Source organism: Charadrius vociferus, unplaced genomic scaffold (assembly GCF_000708025.1).
Source record: "Charadrius vociferus isolate BGI_N301 unplaced genomic scaffold, ASM70802v2 scaffold326, whole genome shotgun sequence".
Classification (NCBI taxonomy): Eukaryota; Metazoa; Chordata; class Aves; order Charadriiformes; family Charadriidae; genus Charadrius; species Charadrius vociferus.
The window spans coordinates 3394661-3413562 of NW_009649062.1; the positions used below are offsets into that span (position 1 = coordinate 3394661).

Here is an 18902-nt window from a genome sequence, read left to right on the forward strand (position 1 = left end):
CGGGGGGCCTCCCTCCATTCGTAACGGCTGCCGGAGCCACCCTCGCCCCGGTGCCTCTCTCGGAGCCAGCCCTCGGCCCCCGCGTTGCTGAGGGAGCCCCGGGCCGCAGGTGGCGGTGAAATGGGCAAGACCTCCTGCGCCCCTGCAGTGGGGCTCACCGGAGGGGTACCGGGGCAGCCAGGCCGTTCCTCTAGGCTTAACGCCAAGGACCGCGGGGGTCGTCCTTCCCAGTCCAACTGCCCGCTCAACTGCCGAGAAAAGGCCCCCAAACCCATGGCGGCACAGCGGGTGCTGTGGGCCTCGGCTGTCCTCCCTGAACCAGGCAGCTCTCTGAAAACAGCGCTTGTCCTGATGCCCTGGCTAAGAAATGAGTTACTGCTCACCTGTGGGCTTCTCCTGCCGCTTCAGAACTGCTCTGGGAGGCTGGGCTGGGCTGGGGGACACTGAGGTGGCAGAAGGGACCAGCTTCCCTCTGACCGTCCCACCGCACCCCTGCAAGGCCTACATTGCAGCTGAAGCTTTGCGAGTCTGATAAGGTGGCCCTGGTGAAAAAAATCTCTGTAAAACTTGCTGCTGCAATGCAGAGACAGAAGACCTATACTAGTCCAACCGTCTAATCATGCAGAAAGAGCTTCTTGGGACACTGTATAAAAGTCTAATCTATTTCCTCACTTCTTTTGGATTGCTTTATTTTCTGTATTTCGTTCACAAAACCAGACTAGATAGTTTAACGATTTTTGGAGAATGCTTTGGGACACTGAAAAAAACATAGTGCTCTTGTAAAGTAAAGAAAACCCAAATCAGCAATAATCAATTGTAAAAAAAGAGTGTACTTTTTGATATTTACCTTCTGACATACCTCTCCCATCTTCCTTGCCTGTTTCTCTTCCTTCTTTTTTTCACGTCCTTTTCACAGGAAAGAAAGAGTATGATCTTCTGGTAATTGGTGGAGGGTCTGGAGGCCTTGCTTGTGCAAAAGAAGGTTTGTCTGTATAAATAACTAACAAAAGTTTTGTTTTAGCTGAAGTGGTGTTTATGGAAACTAAGAGAAGTTGTACTAATAATGCTAAGGCTTTTTAAGAAATATAGTATACTTCAGTCCCTGCACATTAATCATTAACTTGCTCCATACAGTTAATCTGCAAATTAGTTCACACCCTCAGGTGGGGTAATCTTGTTTGGCCTTCCAATTCACCTTTTGAAAAATATTTCTTCTTTTGTCATGGGAAAATCTAATAAGCTTTTGTTTCACTGTTACTGTAAAATACTCTGAGTGCCTTCATAGATGATGTACTTTTTTATTATACTGTTTCTTATTTATGTGTTAAAACAACAGTCCCTTCAGACTGTTTCCAAGAACTGTTTGGAAACAGAGAACCTTGAACAGAGAACCTTGTCCCTTTGTAATTCAATGTAACATGCTCAACAACCCACAAGGTTCATAAACATCTAATTTGGGGTCAGACTGCATTTTTAGGGTTGGTGGAAGCTGGAGGGTCTAGTCTGGGTTATTAAGTGCCTTCTGGAAAATATACTGACTACACAGGCAGCCTGGGTCCCTAGTCTGGCATTTGGAGTTGGACAGTAAAAACCACCAGCCATCATCTCCTGTACTCTTTATCTGTACCTGTGCTACTAAAAATGCTTAGGTTTGTGTGTTTCTCCCTCCTGTAAATACTTTGTCTTGCTTTTTGTTTAAAGCTGCTCAGTTTGGAAGGAAAGTGGCTGTTCTGGATTATGTGGAACCTTCTCCACAAGGTATGGAAGAGAAATACCAGGGTAATATTTGGACATATCTATAAAACAGTTGCCTAGATGAGCAGATTGCTCCAGGCAGCAAAGTGGCCAAAGCCATGCTGCCTGCTTTGCTTGTGGTAAAAGTCCTTAAGCCCTGCTTATTGTACTGCTCGTTCCATCCAATGATGTCCCAGCTTTGCCTGCTTCCCCTGCACATTAAGGCTGTTAGCAGTGTTTGATGCTACCATTTGTTGTAGACTTTGGACCTATATTGTCTCTGTCAAAATGTCATTTACAATTTCTAAAAATTATGAATTGCATCATGTTGAGGCTTTTCATGTACAATATGTAAAATTAGATCTGCAAATGCAAATACGCAAATGTGAATGTGTAGTAACTGGATCTTCAGAGCTCTGAGAAACATCTTGAGATGGTTTGAATTTTGGAAGAAAAATATATAGAGGTTGTTTTTATCAAAACAAATGAACATAAGCAAAGTTAGAAACTGGCCTGTAGGAGACAGTAAACTGTGTTGTTTCAGAACTTTTAAACTAATTGCATCAATAACCTAATTCTCTAAGTAATCCAATTGCATTAAGTTACATTAACCTGATACATTTACTTTTTTTTTTTAATTTCTTTCTTTCTTTTTTTTTCCCCAAGGAACCAAATGGGGACTTGGTGGAACCTGTGTGAATGTTGGCTGCATTCCTAAAAAGCTTATGCATCAAGCAGCCCTTTTAGGAGGTGCTCTTAAAGATGCCCAACACTATGGCTGGAATATAGCCCAACCTGTTCATCATACCTGGTAAAGATTATTGCCCATATTCGCTTCTATGTGCTGCAAATGTGTAACAACTTTTCCCAGTTGGTGTTTATTTAGGGACAGCTAGGGAAGTGAATTTTGCATGAAGCTTTTTAGACTGCTCCTTGTTTAAAACACAAAACTGTGTTTACTGGTTTGTCAGGGTAGATATTAAGTTGTTTTGGACTTGAGAATTTACTTTTATAAAAAGAAGTATGGTAGAACATTCCTAATTTCTAGCAATTGCCTGTGTCTTTCAGTTGCATAATCTGAAATTATAATGTGATGACTTCATGTTCAGATTCTTGTTTTGTGATAGGTCTGTGATGGCAGAAGCTGTTCAGAATTATGTGAAATCCTTGAACTGGGGACACAGAGTACAACTACAAGACAAGTAAATAAGCCTTTGATGTTCATCTTTCTTCACGTAGTCCAGGAGCTACTCTTCTCCTTGTAGAATTGCTGAATTGCCTTTGGAGTTTCTCATTAGAGCTAGTATTTTGAGTTTGTAAGTCATTTCTGCTCGGGACTGTAAGCGCCCTTGCCAATGTAAGTGATTTGTGGTTTTTTTCCCCCTTCCTATTCTTTTCTGGGAAATAGTGGTTGAAAGTGACTATACATGAAAGCTTTCTAACAGTGTAGTGATCAGGTGTCACAGTTTGGGCCGGACTGCTTTAGTTCTGTTTTACCTCAAAAGAGGACATTAGGGGATGCTCTCTTTAATCTGGAGAGGTTTTACATTGATATGAAGGAGTCGGGGTTTCTCAAGATAATTTCAAGCTTGTCCACCAAAATTTATATGCCATACAAGCCCATAGATAACACTATGCTAGAGCAGCTGATTTTTTGCTTACAGTGCATAAATGGTTCCAAGTTTTTCAGCATGCGGTTCCTTTTATAGAGAAATTATATTAATATATAATTTAACGGGTACTAGTCCTGTGGCTCCTGCTGAGTCACTTTTGTGTGCTATCAAATGGGCATTGTATTAGTTATGTTATAGATAGTAATAGTAATGCTATGGCTAGTGGAAAATGTATCATTTGAAGAGGTCAATAACCTGATCCCAGAGCATGTTACAAGGTTAGGTACTCTGCTGTATAGAGGAGTTAACTGTGACAGAAAAATTAGGTGACAGAGCTGCAAACAGTCCTATGAAATGAGACTCTTTTCTTCCTTTTACTTTTCTATGCCTGTTTGTTATCCTTTTTAGCACTTCAGATATGGGAAATTGTAGCTGATTGTATTTCATTCCTATTCTTTGTTAAGTGTGTGTTTATGTCGCTGTTTTCTTCCAAACAGGAAGGTGAAATACTTCAACATGAAAGGGAGTTTTTCTGATCCATATACAATCTGTGGCTTAACAAAATCAGGAAAAGAGGTGAGCTTCTGTGCTGATTTCTGTAGTATCATTCACTTCAATCATTTCAGGTCTTCATGTGTTGGTTTTCAGGTCAACTGGGAGCTAGATTGTACTTTTGCAAATTGCTTTAGTTATTCAGTATTGTTTTGGTGAGGGAGATTTGCATTTTCCACCCAGAGAAGATGTTTATGAACTTGACTGTTACCTGCTGAGTCCCTAGCCTCTAACTGGTCAGTTAAATGCTATTACTTTTTCTCTGCAGATGGAAATGCTGAGACAAAATATTTTTTTTTTTTTCTCAGTCGCACTTCTTTGATAAATGCTTACAGAGATGTAAAGAGGACCAACATCTCCTTATTGCTCTGACATAAGTTCAGTCTGAGGTGTTTTCCTTCTTCAGATCAATTGTAAGGGGGTTTAGCTTTCTAATACAAAATTGTGTGTAGGAGGCAATTATACTGAATGCACAGCTTCACGCAGCTGGGTCACGTAACAGAATGGTGGCCATATCTGCATATTTAACAGGAGACTAAAAATGCATTTTTAACACCTTTTTGAGGGCAATTATATAATCTTAGTGGTTAATATCAGCTTGAGAGAGCAAAAGTTTTTGTGGCTAGATGCCTAGCATTTCCTGAAAACATGCCACTTTTGAGGTAGCTTAACTCCAGGTCTTAGAGACAGCTTGCTGTGATCTCTGTGGTTTGTCTTAAGCAAAAAATTGATTTTAAAAAGCTGCCATTTGTGCACAACTGTTGCTTCCAAGTAGTCATCAGAATCTTTCCAATATAGGAACAATTGTAAGCTTAATATTAAAACAAAAATTGATAGAGAATGTGTAGGAGAAATTCCTGCATGTATTAGCTTAGTTTATCTCCATCCTTTTTTTAATGCATTACTGATTATTATGTCATATAAATAGCAGATAGTAGCACCAGCTTTCTCATTTATCACTCATTTGTATGTAGATAAAATCTAAAGATGATGAAAGGTTTTCAAATCCTTGATTTTTATTTTGTATTTTTGTTTGTAGACTATTGTTACTGCAGAAAATATTGTCATTGCTACTGGAGGAAGACCAAAATATCCTACACATGTAAGTTACACTTGCCATCTAACAATTCCAATGGCTTTACTGGTTTTGTTGCAGATAATGAATGTTTGGAGGATAAAAATGTAAATATAAAGTAACACAGGAGAGATTTTTGTACTTGTGTCATGTGAAAAATTATCTTCTATATAAAGTACGGTCTTTTCAAAAAAAACATTTCCATAGAAAACAATCTGCGTCAATTTAGTATGTTGATGTTGTTTAGAGCTGTAGGATAATTCAGGTTGGAAGGGATCTCTAGAGGTCATGTAGTTCAACCTCCTGCTCAGGGAGGTTGTTGTCAGCTACTGAGTCAGCTGTGAGGTCAGATCATGTTGCTCAGGGCTTTTTGCAGTAAGGTTTTGAAAATCTCCAAAAACGAAGACTAGATGACATGTCTGGGCAACCCCAGATATATAATTTCATTGGTCTACTGGCTATACTTCAGCTAATACAGCCCAAGTTGCTATTAGCTTTTTTTTTGCTGCTAGGACTTGGATTGTAGATTCAAGATATTACCTGTGTGATCACAGATTGCAGGTGCACTGGAGTATGGAATCACAAGTGATGATCTGTTCTGGTTAAAAGAATCTCCTGGAAAAACGTAAGTTACCATGGCTTTAATAGATGCTGGCGTTTGTACTTTTTCTTTATGACAAGGTGAAAGATGTTCAAAATTGCCTTTTATACACTTGTTTTTCTGTCCTTCTGTTTTTCCTTCTGAGAATTTGTTTTGCTATATGTCAACATCACGCTGCAAACCTTCGTTAGTAACTAACAGATTTATCTCCCTCCTCCTCTTATGAAATTCCCTTCTGAAATAAAATGAAATATGAATTTTCACAGTCTTAGGTTAAGGTGACTTTTTTGCTGGAGCAATTACAGATTGAAGTCACAAGAGGGCAGCATAAACTTAAAGGAAGGCTGTACTGGCCCTATTTGCTATGGGTGTGTGTGAAATTGCTGTTCGATTAGGAAAGAAACTCAACATAATTTTACATTCCCTTAAGTGGTGGCAGTTCTGATAACGAAATAAAATATGATGAGACAGTTGGGTTACTTTTGCCTTTTCTTATGCTTTGGGAGCTATTGTTTAACTGAATTACTAAAAAATTGTTTTAAATGGAAATACTAAAATGCCATAGTCTTTGTTTTTTACAGCACGTAGCACAATAAGATTCTGAGTCAACACTTGCACTGCAGAGCAATTTTCTGATGCAAATAATTGTGATAGGAAATGCACATTTGCTAGCACGAAAGTCAGATAATACTATTTTTTCTTTGTTGAGCAATTCTAGAAAAAGCAAAGTGTATATATAAGAAAAAGAGACTTCAAACTATAATACTGATGTTTTGAGAGAAAACAGAGCTGCCATTCATGGCTGTGACTTTCTAAGATAAAAAATGCAGTGTGTTAAGCTACGCATCAACTAGATAAACATAGCTTCTTGGTACCATTTAAAAACGTTGCTGTTGTTTGTAGTATATCAATCACCTCTTGAATTTTGAGAGCATGATTTATGCTCTCTATTTAAAAAAAACCCCAAACCAACACTGCCACCCCCCCAAAAAAAAACCCTAAACATAAGATTTACCCCTGTAAGACGTTTCTGTGAAAACGTGGCTTTTGTCCAGTTGCTGCTAATGCAAGTTTTAACAGTGTAATGTGGGAGTCTAGTGTTTATATGTTGCATTCCTGGGATTTAGTCAAAATAAGCCTGCAGGGGCTACAGTAGCATTTCTGTGCTTTATCAGTCTGTGTCCTAGCAAATGAAGGAGGGACTTGTTAAAGGTTTGTTTCTGTCAGATTTGTTTCTATTATAAATATTCCCAAGGTTCAGTTTAACACCTTTTGTTTTTAGTCTGAGCTGTGTTGTACTTATTCTTTATTTTCTTCCTCTCTAAATGTACATATCTCAGCTACAAATTATGTGCCTGGGGGTTATAGAACTGTTGGTCCTGTGGTTATTCATATTTTAAAAAAAAATGAAAAAAAGAGCAAACCATTACCCAACTTAAAAGTCCCTTAGATATACAAACATTGTGAAGAAATTCTCACTACTGAGGTGAAGGGTTTTGGCAGAGTGAATTAGAAAAGATGCCTTGAAATATGTTCAGCATGAGTGAGAGATTGAGCCAGGTGTGAAGGAGGTTAGGTTCTGCTTTCTTAACTTTTCTATTAGACACTGTCAATGGCCAGGAACTCACTAGTTTGTAGAAGAAATTGTGAATAATGTGCTGCTGATACTATGAATGACTGCCAGCTGGCATCTATTTTTCATCTAATGAAAAAGAAGAGCAAACATATGCCCAAATTACAGATATTCTCGTTCTCTGTGATTGTCCAGTAGATATTTCTTTATGGGGAGCGTATAGGTTTTTGCAGCATTTCCTAGCAGCTACATGCGGAAAGAGGGGGTGATCATCCATTCATAGATAAATCAGATGCCCTAATGCTGGAAAAATTTATTTCCCACTGTGTTAAATTGTTTGCCAAACATAAAACCCAGACTAGCAGATTTCAATCTCTTTAGCTCAACCTGTTCTCTGTACACCTTCAGAAGTTATATGTTTTTGTTATAGGATAGATAGATGTTATCTAGGGTCTTTTGTGAGAAAACATGTTGTACTGACTCTGCAATCCCTGGGGCTTATGGAGCATCAGCCCGCACTTTTCAGAAGTTTTAAAGCATCTCTGTTAGAACTAGGAGATGGTGCAGATTGGCTTGTGGCCTATACCTTACCTTAAAGCAGTGTTTCATCTACTGTTTTATTCCTGCTGTCTTAGTAGAGGATAGACTGTAAGAAGAGCTTTCCAATTATTGAACTTGTTTCCCTCTTGCAGTATTGTGGATGAATAACTTTCCTAGGGATATGTGGCTAGTCAGTGCCAGGGCCAAAAAGAGGAGCCAAATTTGCTGTCTGCAGAGCTCCATCATGTCTCTAACATTTGTTTTTAGTTGCCATACATGTTCACATATAGAATGTTTTAATTTTCTAAGGGTTTTGATGTCCTCCTATGAAACACATTTCTGTCTTTGTAAGCGTGAATACCAGTAGTTTTCTTGGTAACAGGGTGGAGGGAGAATCATTGCTTTGTAAATTTTAGTTAAAAATTGATGAATGATACCTCCTTATAAAGACACTGCAATGTATGCACCACTTTGTGTTAGCCTTCAATTTGTGCGTGGTTTTCCATGGATTTAAGGGTTTATATTTATTTTGTGAAGCACTGTAGTAGCGTATGCTACTTCGTCCAAGAATCAGGCGAAGTGTGGGATGTGTAGGCCACAGGTTGGTATTTCAAATGTGTTCTTTTCTGTGATGTGACTACTTTGAATTTTCGCCTGTTCGGAGCATGTTTTGTCAAAATAGTTTTGTTTTGTTGCTTAGAGTTTTTGAATTAATGAAAGCATAGCTGCTGAGGGAAAAGGTCTTACTTAATGAATTATTTCCATGCAACTGTTTTCTCTGCTGGCATTGTCATTTGTGTTGCTAAAACTTATCATCTTCCTCAAAACAGTTGGATATGGGTAAAAGAATATGATAAGGTTCTGTGACTTATCTTTGTAGTGCTTATGCTTCCTTGCTTATCCTCATAACTTTAAATAGCCTACTTACAAACTCGCATAATCATAGAGTTTATTTTGAGTTTTTTAAAGTAAATGTCTAAATTCAAGTAAATGTCTAAAATTTCTAGCTTTCCAAAACACAATTAGCAAACTACATCTCCCATACAAAAATCTCCCATCTCAAAAATCCAAAGTTATTTTTTTAACGTTTGAATATGGCAGTATGAGAGAGACCTGCTTTAAAAAAATGCCTAATATAAACAGAAAAAATGTGCCAAATATTCAGTTGGGCTTTGAGGGTTGTGCTTTTGTATTGCTGTTTTTTTGATGAAAAATTCTTTATAAAGCATGGGGGCGAAAGTTTTTTATAAAGCATATATTTCCATAGATGAAAATCATAGTCAAAAAGAGCCTAACATTCTCTATTGTTCTCATAGTAACTAGAAATTTTGATCCCTAATGATGCTTTTTTTCCGAATTCAAAACTTAACAAAAGACTTTGTTGTAAGTGTAAATATTATGTGGAATGCATCTCCAAACTGTGAGATTTTAACAAGTCTGCATAATGCATGAACACCAAAGGGATGTGAGTGCAGCCTGTCCAGCAGCTGAGTGTCAGACCCATTTTTACCCCTGGAAGAGTGACTGAGCATTCTGCCTTTTCATACCCAGCAGATGTACGGAACTGAGGATGTGGTAAGAAGAGAGAGGACTGCTGTAGGGATAGGGCATCTGGGGACAGGCATGGAAACTGCTGTGCTGCAGAACTGATACACCTCATAAATTAAAAGTGTTGATGGACAACTTTAGTGATATTCTTGGTTGAAAGGGTGTGAAATACGGGGAGAGATGGGAGCTGGAGTTTTAATTAAGATCTAAAATGGATGTATTTGGTAAATACCAGTCTGGGTAAACCTATTAAACAGATTTTCTATAATAACAAACTTTTGAAGACAGGGAGGGCAAATATTTGGCATTTGGAAAAATAGGGTGTTGTTGTGGTTTAGGCCTTATCGGCTACTGGGGACATGGGGCACCCCAGATGAGACCGATAGATGCTCCCTCCTGTTATGCAGATGGTTATAAATCAAAATGAAATTTAGCAATTAATAAAATCTTATATAGGGATATATTTAGTAATTAAGATACCTCTAGAAATCAAGATATACTTGAGTTCTGACAAGACTGTATGTTTATATGTTGACTACTGTCTCAGAGGCAATGGTGCTGAGAGGCCCTGTAAAGATGAGGCATCAGTAGCAATAGGCACTGCGGGAAAGACCTGTCAGTGTCCAATCCAGATGTTTCCAACAGAGCTACATCTTAGAACACAATTGAAATATTTGTGATGCCTCTTAACCTTGCTAGCTTCTCTGAGTTTTTAATGGCTTTCTTCACTTTGTCTTTCCGAGTATGTGTTTAAATGTCTCTTTACAGTATAAAACCAATTCCTTATGTCTTATAAGCCTGTTCTTTTTTTATCATCTTAATAAAAAAAGCACACATGTTATGGAACACTATAACATGTCTTTGTTGGAGTTGACAAGCCACTCTCTTTTTTCCCATCTAATATCAGATCCACTTCTCAAACCTGTAATTTTATAACTATACATACTTCAGAAAATATTTTTTTGGTTGTGCAGAAATATGCACAAGCTCATTTGACTGCTTTATTCTTTTTTTCTTTTTATGTAACAGGTTGGTTGTTGGAGCCAGCTGTATCCTTTGAAAAAGCTGTGATGATTTATGATTATAAACAGCATAGCTGTCTTTCCTATGAAAGCTCAGTTTTCAGAATTCCTTTGCTCATGCCCTGCAGTTGAGTTGGTAATAGAATGGTAATAGTTTTCTGCATAGTAGCATCATGGGAATTAAGGTCAGCCAAGGATAATTTCTCAGGATCTTAATAACAATGTTATCTATGAGGAAAATATTCTAAGGTTTCAGAGTTTTATTCTATGCAACAAAAGCAAGATATAGATGCCTGTGTGAGGAGAACTTGATATCTCTAGGTAAAAAGCCCACTTGCGTACTACCATTTTATATTTCATTTACATGAAATTGTTGTTTATATTTCCTTAACTGATGCTTCACCAGATGTTTCACTTGAGTGTGCTGGTTTTCTAACAGGCATTGGATTGAACACTACAGTCATGATGAGAAGTATCCCACTTCGTGGGTTTGATCAGGTGAGTACAGAGTATCTTACATCTCCTTATATATCTAATATATTTAAAAGTATATTAGATTATTCTTGTCTCCTAAAGAAAAAGTGGTTTTGGCTTCTCCAAACATTTCCTAGTACGTGCTTTCTGAAGCGAAACTAAATAAATACTAGCTCTTGTTTTCCTGTCATATCTCTTGATACTGTACTCAGAAAAGTAAATCTTTTTTTTTCCTCCTGCTTAATTGAAAACAAGATTGAAAAGGTTAGGAAGCAGGGGAGGGATTTATGCCACTGCTAAAAACATTAGACAATCTCTTTAAAATAGTCCTGAATTTCTAGGAGTTAGAGATAATTATTTTTAAAATAAATTATTTGACTTACTGTGAAGTAGTTCAATGTGGAGTTCATTATGATGAATATAAATAAATCACTAAGCTGAAAGTTTGTAATGATGTAGGAATTGGAAATCTTGACCTTACCACTTTCAAAACAGTGGTGGTTATAACTAGGAAAAAAAAAAATTGCATAGTGATTTCAGTGGACCTATCAACCCTAAGCTCGAGAAAATGAAAAGTAAAAACTTTCAGGAAGAGAAATTTAAAGAGAAAAAACTGCGTTTCAAAATTGGGAAAGATTTTTAAGGAGTTTTGTTTAAAAGTATAAGTGGTCATAATTGTGCTGACAAAACAAAACAGTTTTGGGCAGAAATCTACTCCTGTATAAAGAGCATAAAAGCAATTAGAAATGACAACAAAAAAAAGACAACAACAACAAAAAGAGATTTTATGTAGGATTTTGGTGAAACTTATAAGTGCTTAAAGAAGCAATAGAAGGTAGTATAGCAGGTTTAGGTTAAAGACAAGTTATGGGATCGAGTAAAGGTGTTATGTGATGTGAGTTTGTAGCCTCTGTTCTACTGGTTAGATAATCTCTTTGCTAGACTGATAGTCCTTTTGGTCCCTAGATCTGTAGGGAGAGTATGTTAAAGGTGATTGTGAATCCTCTGTCCCTGCAAGATTTGATGCCAACACTACTTTGAAGGAAAAGTTTCTGTTCTGTTTTTAAAATGATGCGAGAATTCTGGGACTTCACTCACACATGTTGTGAACTTTCTCTTTGAAGTTTCTCACTTTTTTTTCTCAGGCAAATAACTTTGGAAAATGTCAGCCTTAAGAAAGAAGACTGTGCCATGTTAATCACTTGAAAATAGTGTTTTCAGAATGGGAATGAATGCACGTTAACTTAAGTATTCCTGGTATCATAAATTAGGGGTTTTTTTAAATGCTTAATTTCAGTGGTGCAAAACATTTACAGGCCAAAGTTGATGTAAGAGTGATAGAACTATGGACTTGTTTTTAAGAACTTCTTTGCACGTACAGCGTGTAGGAAAACTATTTCCTTGAGTAACAGCACAGTTTTTCAGGAGGGAGTATTGCTGTTAGAAGCAGCAGTGACAAGTACCACTGCAGGTAGTGACAGCTCCTGGTTGCGTGCCAGCCACTCCCACTTTGAAGTGGCTTCCTTAAAACTAGTGGTATGTGTACCAGAGTTTGCAAAACATTGTATAAGAATGTGTCTTGGGATTTGCATTCATCACTGAGGAAATCTACACCTGTAATAGCATGAGACCTGAGCAAGCAAGGAATAGTGTAAAGAGTGTGTGTGTGGCAATTCGTAAAACACTTAAGAGTAGGGTTTTCTCCGAGAACTTGATCCTTTGTAGGCAGGAAGAACACAAAGGACATTTCAAAGTTAAGAAAGTATTAATAGAGATACAATAATTCTGTTCAGCCTGTAGCCACATTGAGTCTGATGGAAACTGGTTCGTGAGTTATCATGTTTCTGAAGAGATATAACCCTGCTCTTGCCTTCATATTTGTTTAATATCAACTTGGAAAATAAAGTTTTGTAAGCTGAGAGCTTGCAGGTAGTTATTCTGTGTGACTGGTTTTGTAATAATATTCTTTAAGTAATAAACATATTCTTTGACAAAGTGCAACCAGAATTACTGCAGTCAAGAGCAATGACATCTTTAGATAAAGCTGTCAATGCAACACTTTACTACTTGACTGTGGTGTGGCATTATTTCAAATAGGCTCTTAAGGCAAAAGCATTATTTCCTTTTTGTAGTAGAACTTTCCAGGAAACCTTAGTGATTCATAGTCATTGCAGAGAAATGGCAGGTGTCATGGCAAAGCGAAATATTTTTCTTCCTTAGCGTTATGAAAGTATTTAATTCTCATCAAGCTGCCAGAAAATGGTAATTATAGTAATGTTAAATGGAATATGCTCTAGATGCAATTTTTGTAAAAGCAACAATTTACCTAAAAGCAACTGTTTTGTATACTATTTTACTTTTTTAAAATAGTTTGAATATTCACATGTAGATGCCCCTTGGAATGGAGTTGCAGGTCATAGTGGCTTAATAAATTATGTGTTGAGAATGCATAGTAACTAAGTGACAAAGAATGTTTGATATGCACAGTGTATTTACTGGATTTTCATGAAGACAGCTGAAGGAGGGTTTTACATTAAAACGGTCATATATCTAAGAATAAACAATATTTTTTTTCCCCCTACTCAACAGCAAATGGCATCTTTAGTAACTGAGCACATGGAATCTTACGGCACAAAATTTTTGAAGAGATGTTTCCCAACGAAAGTTGAAAAATTGGAAAGCAACAGATTGCAAGTCACCTGGAAAAATACTGAACTGGGCACAGAAGAAACTGATTCCTTTGATACAGTGATGTGGGCAGTAGGTAAACTTGATTATCAACATATATTTTCAATGCTTTCCATTACGAAAATGAAGTCCCTTCATCATGTTGTATGGAGCCAAACAGCCCCTCCCTCCCCTTTTTCACATTAAATGTTTAGTGATCTAAACATCAATAGTTTTTAATTCATTTCTTGCATGCCTGACTTGTTCACTTATAGACTAAAAACACATGAAAATTACAGTGAATGGAAGAAATCTTTGGTAACTACTTTTGTATGAGCTGGAATAAATGGAGACTACTTAGTCTTCCTCACATTTACTAGGGGGTGAGAGCATGAATTCCAGCAACATCTGTGGTAATATTCTCTAAGTCCACACTGTTGACTTATTCATGAATCTATCCACTACAAGTTCCCATTTACCCTGTTCAAGAGTCTACCATGTCTTCTAGGAATTTTTCTAAACTGTGATGCTTTCGTTTGTTACTGCAGTCATCATCCAGTTCAGAGAAAAAGAAGTAATTGTTCATAAAAATCCGAGCTTGTTGCAGGGAACCTTGGAACTTTAGAGCTTTTTGAAACCTGTTCAGGAATGTTCATGCATCTCAGACCCCTTGGAGCTGACATAGGGTGCCTAAGTCAGAGTAAATCATTTTAAAAGAATTTTGTGACAAATAGCTATGAGCATAATCACCAGAAATGGGAATTAAATCTGGGGTTTGCCTCCTTTGAATGCAATGTTACTTCTTGTAAGGATTAATGCACTAAATGATATACGGTACAAGGCTGCAGCCCACAGGAACGAAAATACTCTTTCTGCCTTGTCTGCCCAAGTTGCTTTTTTGTTACTGTTATGACTTGGCCCTCAGTTGCTATATTAGTTCAGAGGGACTGCAAGCCCACCAGAATAGGAGACGTCTTGTCTTCTGTGCTTATAAAGCTTTATGAATATTTGGAATTCTAGATAAATAATGGATGGCTAAAGGTAGAAATGATATTTGGCAAGCAGATACCTGGTGAACAAAGTAAATAGTCTTAAACTTACTGCCCAAGAAATCTGTTTTGATACAGAGGAACGACCAGTTTTACTGGCAGCTTTAGCGATTCCTTGAACTACTTCATTTTTATGCTATTCTTTTTATCTGAAGCTACTGTTTTAGAGTAATGGGGAAGTGTTTACTCTTTCATTTGTTGATAACAGATGAAGTTAAGTTCTTGTGGTTGTAGAATAGATCTGTTAAAAGAAACAGGAACAGAGCATTTACAGCATTTTGTATTTTGCCCAGTGTCCTGTTGTTCTTTTCCCCTGGTTGGGTCAGCTTTATCTCTTCCTAATAGCCCAGTGAGCAGGTTGTGTGTTGTGACAAACATTTTATTTCGCTTACTGTGATTACTGTTCTACTATAAGTGCAGCGGGCTTCTATAGATTGTGGAAACAGCCTATAATAACGATTATGCTCCCCAGAACCAAAGACACTAGTGCTTGCCAACAGCAAAAAAGGTCACGCTATCTGGAGGTGGAACAGTCTTGAAAACTGTAGAATAATATTCATGAGGTGAGATGAAAATGTTTCCAAAAAGTGTGGTTTTAAATACCATATTTGATTTTTCTCAAGCTTTCTGGTAAAAGTACACTGAGGTGGAGTCACACCTGTGAAATGTCAAGTCGATTAGTTTACTTTTGTCAGAGATGGAAAAAATAGCTATTAAATTGAAATAATAAGAAAAAAAAATCTTGGTTGAGTGTTAATTGCAATGGAATAAGGTTGCATAATATACTATGGCAACTCAGTTGTAATGTGATTCCACTCATTATTTTGATACAGAGGAACTACATGTATTATAATTTTTGTCATAGATTTGAGTTACAATCCATATTAAGAAACTGCAAAATGAATAGTTTGAGGGTTTGGGTTTTTTGTGTTGACTTTTTTTTTTTTAAAGTGTTCAAATTGGCACTCCACCCTGAAGGGTTAAACACATTAACAGTTAAAGCTGGTTAATTGATGTGCAGTTGATATGATTCATTGTTTTGCTCTGTATCAACACACCCACACCAGGTGTCTCAGATAATAGGCTGGGAAACTTGGTAGTGTTGAGGATTTCCTGTCTGCAGATGTGCCAGTTACAATACTGATTGAAGAAAGTCAGCTTGTAGAGCTAGTTAAAAAGCAGCCGCTATTGTTAACTAATCGTAGCCTGAATTATAGTAGATATTTCCTTAGTTTTTCTAAGCATATTGTGGAATTTTAGTAGGATTTTATGAATAATGTTAAAAGTACTTACTGACAGTGAGACATAATTTGGGTTTGGTAGGATACAGTATGATCTCTTAATGTAGGCCCTTTGAAAAAAATTTACATTGCATTTCTATGAAGAACTTTGTTTATCTTTTGGAATATCTAATTTTCTGCTTGTATGTATAAGCCAATAAAAGCAGGCACAATGCTGTCTTTGCTTTTCTAGCAGCTGTTTTCAACCAGTCAAAATATTTGAGGGGAAAAAAAAATCTTATTTTGGTATCTTTTAATGTAATTTAAAGGTTTCGATCCAAAGCTTTTGTAGGTAACTGTTACAGGCCTTTGTTACCTTGCTGAGTGACTACACTGTTATATTCCAGATCAGTGAAACAACTCTCTTGAAACTTCATTCTGCCTGTCTAGTCCTGTAATGTTCTTCTGTCTTTTGCTAGTACTCTGTCTTCTGCTTTTTTGAGAATTCTCCTGAAATGATAAGTTTTTGAGATTTTTTTCTTTTTTGTTCAATATGGAACCAATAAACTTTTAATATTATATAGTATTCTCCCTGCCCTTAAGGACACACAAAAAATTCTATGTTAGGTGCCTAATAAACCTGAGCTACAGAGCAATGGTAAGTGTATGCATGGACAGATTGAACATAGGGTCTTCACCCAAAGAAAGGGGTGGAGAATGACACCTTTATAAACAGATGCAACTCATGAGCTCTGGGGCAAAGTTGCAAGAGATCAGGCTTGGTAGAGTGTGTTTGTTTCAGCTATCAGAGGACTGAAACCTGTGGATTGAATGCTGCAGTTGCAACACAGCTAATATATGAAAGGAATTGGTGAATAGTATTTCCATTTGAATTTGCAATAGATGGCAAAAGATCTCTGCTGTAACTGGAATATGATTATTCACAAAGTCCTTAAAAGATATTGAGTTACTACCTACCTAATGGAGTCTTACTGTGTGGAGGAGCAACACTGAATTGATGATTAAACTAAGCAGGTGTTTACAAAATACCCTGGAATTAGTTTGACAGAGAAAGTGAGGTAGTGTGCTAGTAAATCGTTAACAGAAAGAGCAATGACCAGCAGCAGATTTTAAGTTTAGATTTACAAAAAGAGCTTTCTCCCTGGTAAGAGCATTGGAACAATCTTTCTGAAGTTCCTTTGAATTCATAAGAGGAAAGCCACCGTGTCTTTGAAATAATATCATCTTTGCTGTTAAAAGGAATTATAACTTGAGCTCAGTGTAAAGCTGAACAGGTATCAGGTGTTGCCCATCATGTGTCATCTAGCATATTAGCTTCTGTGTCAGACTGGATGCTTGGCAGATATATTTTATAGTGCAGTAAAATAAGATCCATGCTGTTCAATATCAAGAAGGGGTTAAGTATGTAACTTTTTTTTATAGTAGTTTTCTTCAAGTCTTAGAACCAAGTCTTAGAACCAAATCAGTTTGGATTAACTAAGAAAACAGAAATTGTGTTTGGAGATTTTCTTTGAAAAGTCCCATATGGGAAAGTACTGCTGTAATCTCCTGTGAGCATACCTCTGCCGGCCCCTATAGAAATGGGGATGGGCTTTAGATCTGTCTTTGCAAACAAAATCTTCCCATTCAGTTTTTAACCTTTGAACTATCCAGTGAAAAATAATGCACCTTGGTTGATCTCAGACAACTGTTAGTGCTAATGTGACATGGTTTGCTGAGGCACTGGGTCTTTGTTCTGAACTTCCCGTGTCTCTTTCTCATTAATTTTAATTCATTACTGTCTTGGTAAGATGTGGTTTCTGCAGTCCTAATGAAAATTGTCATTCCCATTACATCAGCCAGTGCTTTTAGGTTTTTTCCCAATATCTAGTTTTAACGACATTCAATCCGACTTTATTCAACAGGGCTATTTTTACTGTGCTAGCAACTTCTTTGCATTGAAAGAGGCCTGGATGGTACTTTTTCCTTCTTTTGTTTGACCCACCCATAAACTTTGAGTGTAACTTGTATTTTATGCTACTTATTTTGCCAGCTTCTAACTGCAAAAATAACTTCTTCTTGTAGAGGAAAAGTTAGATGCTAGGCTATGCCTCTAATCTGCATGTGAAAGAATGTTTCTGATTCAGAACTATAAAGTGCTATTTGAGTTGATAGGTGATGGCTAGCCTTTACCTGAATGGTGGTATAAATAAATAAAAAAATGCTGGAAGATGCTCCAAAGTAATTTCATGAAACCCATATAATTACTGTGGCATTTTCTACAGAATACAGGTTCTGTTCACCCCTGAGTGGCTAGGAGATTGAAGCCAAAGAGCTTACTTGGGAATGGTGGTTAGGTACCGGTTTTTAAGGCTGCAGAGCCATCCTTTAAGGGTGTACAAAACCTTTGGTTAAAGCAAGCTTAGTGTGGGAGAATTAATGTAAAGGTGAACTGTAGCTTTCTTCTCAGAAAGTGATTCCAGCCCACTTTACCTTGTACATGACCTTGAGAACAAACCAAATGGAATTAGAAGTCTGTCCCATGCTGTAAGGTTTTCATTTGGTTGCATTTCAGGTGGAGTTGCTTTTTTTTGGTTGTTGTTGTTTGGGTAGGACCAAAGTGACATGTCTCCAGACACTAGTGACTTCAGATGTACAGCGGATGGCTATGGCCAGGTGTTTGATTGCACTATGGCTGCCACAAGCTTTCTGCTGAGATCACTCCTCTGTGAAATAACTATTACTACCCAATGCTACAAGAGATAGTACATCTTAGCAGACTTGGCAAAGAACCGGTTACTGCCCTAGCACTGACTAAGGATCAGATCATTTTCACATTGTTGCAGGCATGCTGAAAATTTATCAGTAATGAATGATATGTTAAAAAAAAATCCTTGTAAAATTGGTGGTTCTGTCAATGAGGTCCTGACCTTTTTTTACCTTAGTTTTACTGTAGTAAATATTTTCTTGTAATTTGAACATTAGTTACACTGCATTAGTCTTTATTAGTCATTATGCAGGCTATGTTTCAATGAACACGTTGTGGGTTTTGAGAAGGGATTTAAAGGCGGAAAGAGTAGTGGTCTTGAAACTAATTTGGGGACTCTGTCAGGCACGCAGAACAGGATGAGAGAGTACCAATACTGGGAACACAGATGAGATTTTGATTAAGGTCAAACTGAGGTTGGATTGGGTAAAGTTGTGAAGTGAGGTGTCAACATGCCAATGTGTAGG

General features: G+C 37.3%; 1 protein-coding gene across 1 annotated transcript in view; it reads left to right on the forward strand.

The window, feature by feature from the left end:
• The first annotated feature begins 120 nt into the window (after positions 1-120).
• The window catches only part of TXNRD2 (thioredoxin reductase 2), a 33951-nt gene continuing 15169 nt past the window's right edge, over positions 121-18902 (forward strand). The window contains exons 1-11 of the mRNA XM_009888144.1: positions 121-427; positions 917-982; positions 1702-1758; positions 2401-2545; positions 2862-2936; positions 3845-3923; positions 4939-5001; positions 5529-5599; positions 10266-10285; positions 10665-10756; positions 13322-13496. Of these exons, the coding sequence (XP_009886446.1) occupies positions 121-427; positions 917-982; positions 1702-1758; positions 2401-2545; positions 2862-2936; positions 3845-3923; positions 4939-5001; positions 5529-5599; positions 10266-10285; positions 10665-10756; positions 13322-13496 (1150 nt within the window). The remainder of the gene's footprint in view (positions 428-916; positions 983-1701; positions 1759-2400; positions 2546-2861; positions 2937-3844; positions 3924-4938; positions 5002-5528; positions 5600-10265; positions 10286-10664; positions 10757-13321; positions 13497-18902) is intronic.